At 38.4% G+C, this 6,161-nt stretch overlaps 1 protein-coding gene across 1 annotated transcript; it reads right to left on the minus strand.

Moving 5' to 3' along the window:
- Nucleotides 1–404: 404 nt before the first annotated feature.
- LOC149165627 (uncharacterized) lies at nt 405–1,610 on the minus strand. Its single transcript, XM_089429885.1, has 2 exons — nt 1,527–1,610; nt 405–1,434 (listed from the first exon to the last, which is right to left on the minus strand). The coding sequence occupies exons 1-2, from the start codon at nt 1,608–1,610 to the stop codon at nt 436–438; spliced, it is 1,083 nt and encodes a 360-aa protein (XP_089286011.1). The 3' UTR covers nt 405–435.
- Nucleotides 1,611–6,161: the final 4,551 nt, after the last annotated feature.

The raw sequence follows: 6,161 nt of genomic DNA on the forward strand, positions 1-6,161 counted from the left end.
GCAATAGCATTTCCAGAATGACCAGCTGAATCAGGTGCTCCACAAAGAAATAGCCCATTCCTCCATGTAACACTTTCTTCAATGACATTCTGACATCAATATCATTCTCTCCAGGTCTAATCACATCAAACTCAAATCCTAACTTCTTCCCTGCCTTTTAAAATTCACTTCACACAGCTGGTGCTTTGGCCAAAGGTATGGGAACAACCTGTAAATGAGCATGATTAGCGATCCTTAGATTCAATTACTTTTCAAATACAATCATTGCATTTCCATGCTTCCTGAAAAAAAAATCTTTTAAGAGTATGCGCAAGCCTCTGTAATTCACTATCTGCATCTGGAGGCAGGGAAAGAGTAGAAGGTAAATGTTCAAAGGAAACTATCAAAACATGTTCTTCAACTAATGGACTATTAACTGTACATCAAAAGACAATCCTATGGCCGAGAACTGAATTCCATAGGTGTCCACGAAGACTCAGCACGCATTAGATGCAGTTTTTCAACAAAAGGCTCCAGAATTTTTGCTTCTTCCACTGGGGCAAAGGCCATACAAATACTAAGCTCTTGGACGGCTTCTCCATAGCGTCTGCTATGGTATAAAAGCATGCCATGGTCTCTCCGCAATGCCCAGTTATGTGGTTGAAGAATGAGAAGCCTCTCGGATGACATAATGGACAATCTCAATTCTTGGGGGCGCAATGTTAAAGCATTTGAGTTATCAAACTTGCTGGGCTGGTCAGAAGTATGGTGCACTGGTCGAAGAGGAGAAGTTAGCAATAAGCCAGGATGGGCCCTTGATGCACGCTTCCAATAAAGCCTTTTTAGATTTGCCAAAGCAACTGCAATTATGTCTCTGTTTGATCCAAGCTCAATATCTGGAAGTGATCTGCTGTTCAAATCGAAAGCTTTTGATCCAGGATGTTTAACACAACCACCATTTACTTTAGCAAACCAGCTTTCTCCTTCAGATAGTTGAAAAAGCTCCTCAGTGTATTCAGTTTTGGGCCATATCAAAAATTCTTCCCCAACACGAGCTCCTACAATAGTAACTCCAAGTCTTCGGCAAACTTCAATATATATTATGCTTAGCATTATTCCACTTCCAGATGCAGATTTTAGCACTTGATGCAAGTATGACTGCTTTGGATTGTTAAGAAGAGATGACCTAGTAAAGCCTCGTAAATCAAAAAGAACAAAATTCACCGCCTCCAAAACTTGCAACAAATGGCACCCAATTTCTTTTGATACTAACTCTGCTTCCACTTGTTTTGCTATAATGTCAAGCTCAGACAACCGTGCTGTAATGCTTCTGCCAGCTAGCGGAAAGGCATCTAAGCTTGCCCATTCGTAGGTAACCTTTGACAGACTGGGACCTTTGACAGACTGGGAGCTTCTCGCCCCTCCTTTACAACTGCTCGAAATAATACTATGCTCCTTCAGAAGGGAATCCAAATTCTCTGAAACTTATCGCCAAATAAGAAACCCTTCGCTTATAAAAAGCATCGACTAAACTCGGTTTCAAATACCTTGGCTAGCGCGCAGTAGAAATTGTCCCCTACATTCACTACAATTACCAGCAAAAGCACCACGAACAGCCAAGCTGAAGCCATCTTCACTGCCAGCAAATATGAGGATTTTACATAGTGTATTTAAATTGTCTTAGTACATTTGGTTGGCAAATCCGTCGCCCTCTGCCTATAAACAGTAGGTTGGAGGCCAAAGCCAAATAAAGATATGGTTGTGCTTCATGCGCACGCTGCCGTAGACTGGAGAAACTCTCAATTTCAATGCATTTGTAATAGATAGGGAAATACAGTAGATCACAGTCGCAATGAAACAGTCAGATGAGGATTATTAAATCATAATACATTCACCCCACCCTTTGACATAGAGAATGCCTCGATACCAACAGCTCAGGAGGGAAAACAATAAAAAGAACAATAATACATCCATCAATCCATTCCTATCAAGAGAGAAATAGCTGAATCTGCTCAATTGGATCAACGTCAACGATTAAGAATGGAGCTTGATGAAACTTGTATTCTTGACATGAAAAGAATGGATCACTTATAGATAACACCGCTATAACTGTACTGCTATTTCGGTCGTCTATATTGCGGCATAGGCTTCTTATAGAGATGGCTTCTCTTTTTTCTCAAATCTTCAAATGGGTCCACCCAGTTCTTGTCTTCCTCAACAGCACGTTGCCATCGCCTCCGAAAAATTGTCAATTCTGCTACAGATTGCCTCCGTATTTCAGATCTTGGATCAACCTCACTCGTTGCCTTCGTAACTGAGCGTTGTGCAGGTGTAGCAGCAACAGAGCTCTTATTTGCAATAAATTAAGACGGCGAGCTGCACCTGCAACAGAAGTAGCTTGACTCAGTTATGCTAGCTGGATACCAAGGCTTTGTTCCTTGGACATGTACTTCCCTGCCAAATGTCGATGTAGAGTCACAGGTTGCCAATTTGAAGTCAAGCGCGATGTGCTTTGCCCAGTAATTCTAAATCCCTTATTCACAGATGGGTGTGTTGAGATATCAACCTTTAATAGACAACCTTTAGGAAATAGATCTTTTTCAGTATCTTGTATTGCAGCATATATTAAAGGCAGACAGACTTCCACTGCTTCCTTGAATTCACTGTCGCTGCTCTCATCTTTTCCCAATTCAAAGATATTGCAATAGAAGGAACCCCTGACATGAGAGCTTCCCTTGCACTTGCAACAGTGCCAGAATAAATGATGTGATATCCACAGTCTGATCCCTTGTTGATTCCACTGATTACCACAGAAGGCTTCTTCCAAGGAAAGAGTGCTCCAGATAAACCTAATGAAACACCATCTGCTGGGGTACTAAAAACCTTATAAGCTGACAACTGTTGATGCAAACCCAATGGATTTTGATAAACATGACAGTTGGGTAAGGTCTGCTACCCGATCAGCACAAAATCACCTAGACCGAGTTTCTGCGCTACGAAATCACATGAAACATGTTGCGCTGCGAAAACACCTGAAACTGACTTATGCGCTACGAAATTACTTAAGGAGCTTTGTAGCACATAATAACCTTTGAACAAAGTTGACACATGGAAATTGTGTGAATTATGAGACTAGTGAAGAATGAGGATGCATAGTGGACTCCTTAGACTCAGACTCTAAGGCAAACAAAAACTCAAAGCTAGACTAGCACTGAATTTTTTTACCATCAAACTAATGTGAGCGGTTTTGAAATTAGAATTCTTGAGTGATAACAGTACTGGTGCTAGTTCATCTAGCACTAATACACAACCTGCCTCTTCTTCCACACAATCACCCTTAATATCCACCTCTTCCCAAACTCCAATAATGGCAGGAAGACAATAGCAACAACCACCACCACCAGTCAGACCATGGGCCAATCCTGGAACTATGCAAATGGAAACATCTCTCCATGATCTATCTAAGCATCCTGAAGGATGGCTACCAAAATTTAATCTTGATGATGGATTACCTGCTGAAGAGCATCTCCATAATTATATGTTTGTCATTAATCTTAATGGAGTAGTTGAAGAAGATTGTGTAGTAAGATTATTTCCCTACACCCTCCAAGGATCAGCAGCTTCATGGTATTTTTCATTACCACCAGGGTCTAGTACTAATTGGGACATGTTTGAAGAACAATTCTTAGCTAAATTTGGTGATGACCGCACAATTACATCCCTTATTAATGATCTTTCTAATTTAAAAAGCTAAGTCGAATGAAAATATCAAGGATTTCAATTCTAGATTTAATAAATTGCTAAACAAAATCCCAGCCACATCAAGCCTTGGTGTTGATGTCCAGATCGAGTGGTATTTTTCTTCTCTTCCTTCCAATATAGCAATTTTTGTAGATAGAGCCAATAAGGTTACTTTAGTATAAAACATGAAAGAAGCCTTGTCTGTAGAAAAGAGAATAGTTGCATTGGAAAAAAAGACTGCCCAGGAAGAAAGAAAGATGAAAAAGGTCACATTTAAGGATGAATCAAAGAAAAAAGCCCCTAAGGATCCCTTTGATCTTGAAGGATTACAAAAAGTCCTTAAAACCATGTCAAATGAGATGGTAGAAATTAAGAAACATGTAGTTGAGTCCTCTTCTAAGAAACATTTTAGATCTTTCAAGAGGAATCAGGCATCTAATCCTCAACCTCCAAATACAATATCCAACGTTGAGTCTGATTTAGATGAAGATGATGAAGAAACCACATTATCTGATGATGAAACTGAAGATGAAGAATTGGTTGAAGTACATGCCGTGTGGGATTTTATCCTGCCTATTTCCGACGATGAAGATGAGCAAGGAGCTTTACCTATTAGCACTAGGAGTAAAGGCTCTATTGATTCAACACAATCAACCCAAAAGAAAAATCCCACAACCTCTGATACCGAGGATAAAGTGGTCAGTAAAAATTCTTCTTCTACATCTCCTCAACCAACTCCATCCTCATATAATCCTCCATATTCATCCAAAACCTTGGTAGTTACTGATACCATGGAATATAACATAGTGGAGGACATGAAGAAAGTCAGAGCAAATATCTCTATTCACGAGCGTAGTAAGCTTAAACATCAGCAGAAGCTATTACTAAAAGAATTGAATGTAGTTCATGTTGTTGTGTTATCCAAAGATTCTAGAGGAATGGGTAAGCCTCCCAATGATTCATCAAATAAGGTTGATTCCACCGATGATATCTTAATTGGCGATAGATCTAACTCACATACTCCCCCTTTCCTCTTGACTTATGAAATATTCAATAAAAATATGCACAACTGCTTAATAGACTTAGGGGCCTCTTCAAACATAATTCCAAGATCGGCCTGCACCAAATTAAATGTTTCACCCCAAGAGTCTGCAGTCCACATTATTCAACTTAATAGAAAAAAGTTGAAGTCTTACGGGAAATGAATTAAGTCAACAGTAGACTCTCTTCTAATCCAAAATTTTATCAAGTAATTGACATACTAGTTGTTCATATTCCTGAATTTTATGGTTTAATTATTAGCAAAGACTAGTGTGAGAAACTTCATGGCTATTTTGCAACAGATTGGTCTCACATGTGGCTCCCTTACAACGGAAAGCCAAATCAAATCAGAATTGACTGAGAAAAACATTTGAAGCATACAGTGACTGATTTTGAAGATGAAAATGAACCAGTAGATTTTAACAATAATATCATTGGAAACTACTCTGCTGAGTCATTTTTAGGAAATTTCAATGCACAGAAGTCACCTTTTTTGGATAACTCTGTTACTTCCCAGATTGAAAACTTTTTTCAAATAGATTCTTCCAGATGTATAAATCTTGTAGATAAACCATTAGTTAAAACTTTATTTTGGACATTATATTTTGATGGATCTAAATCCAATGATGGTGCAGGAGTCGGTTGTATATTAATTAGTCCAGAAGGAGAAAAAACAATGCTAACATGTATGTTGGAATTTGAATGCACAAATAATACTGTTGAATATGAGGCACTGATCCAAGGTTTGTATAAAGCAATAGGTCTTGATATCAAATATCTTCAAGTAATTAGAGATTCTGAAATTGCTATCAAACAAGTAAGAAACACCATTCATTGTCTCTTCAGGGATTTAAAACATTATCAATCATTAGTCCAGTACCTTACTTCACATTTTTTATCATTCAACATCTCTCATATTCCTAGACTTCAAAATGCAAGTGCTGACCTTCTGGCTTGTTTTTGGATTAAGTACCCTAGGGCTTTGGGTTAGAACCCCAACAGAGATAAAGCAAACTACAACAAGAAACACTCATACAACTTAGGCAAAATTCTTATATAATCAAACTACGTAAGAGCGACTGTACCCAGATTTCCTTCGTTCGAGTAGGTCCCACAGGGTTCAGACCCTATGCAACTCCTGATGTTCTTCAAACCTAAAAATCATTCAATTTGAACATACATAGCAATATAGAAGTAAAGCATATTCATGAAATTGAATTTATATCATATAAACAAATCATTGATCATACATCAAAACAACATTCATATATGAATTACAACATAATCTGGTGCATAAACATAGTTAATTTTGGAAACAAGATAGCATTTCTTTTACTGCAGTAAGCTATAAATAACATGGAGAGAATTCACCTGAGTCTTCTTCTTCTGGCTCCAAGCAG

The sequence above is a fragment of the Pinus tabuliformis genome, chromosome 5_1 (assembly GCF_031772625.1).
Source record: "Pinus tabuliformis cultivar Carrire ecotype Pingquan chromosome 5_1, CPIR1, whole genome shotgun sequence".
NCBI classification, from domain to species: Eukaryota; Viridiplantae; Streptophyta; class Pinopsida; order Pinales; family Pinaceae; genus Pinus; species Pinus tabuliformis.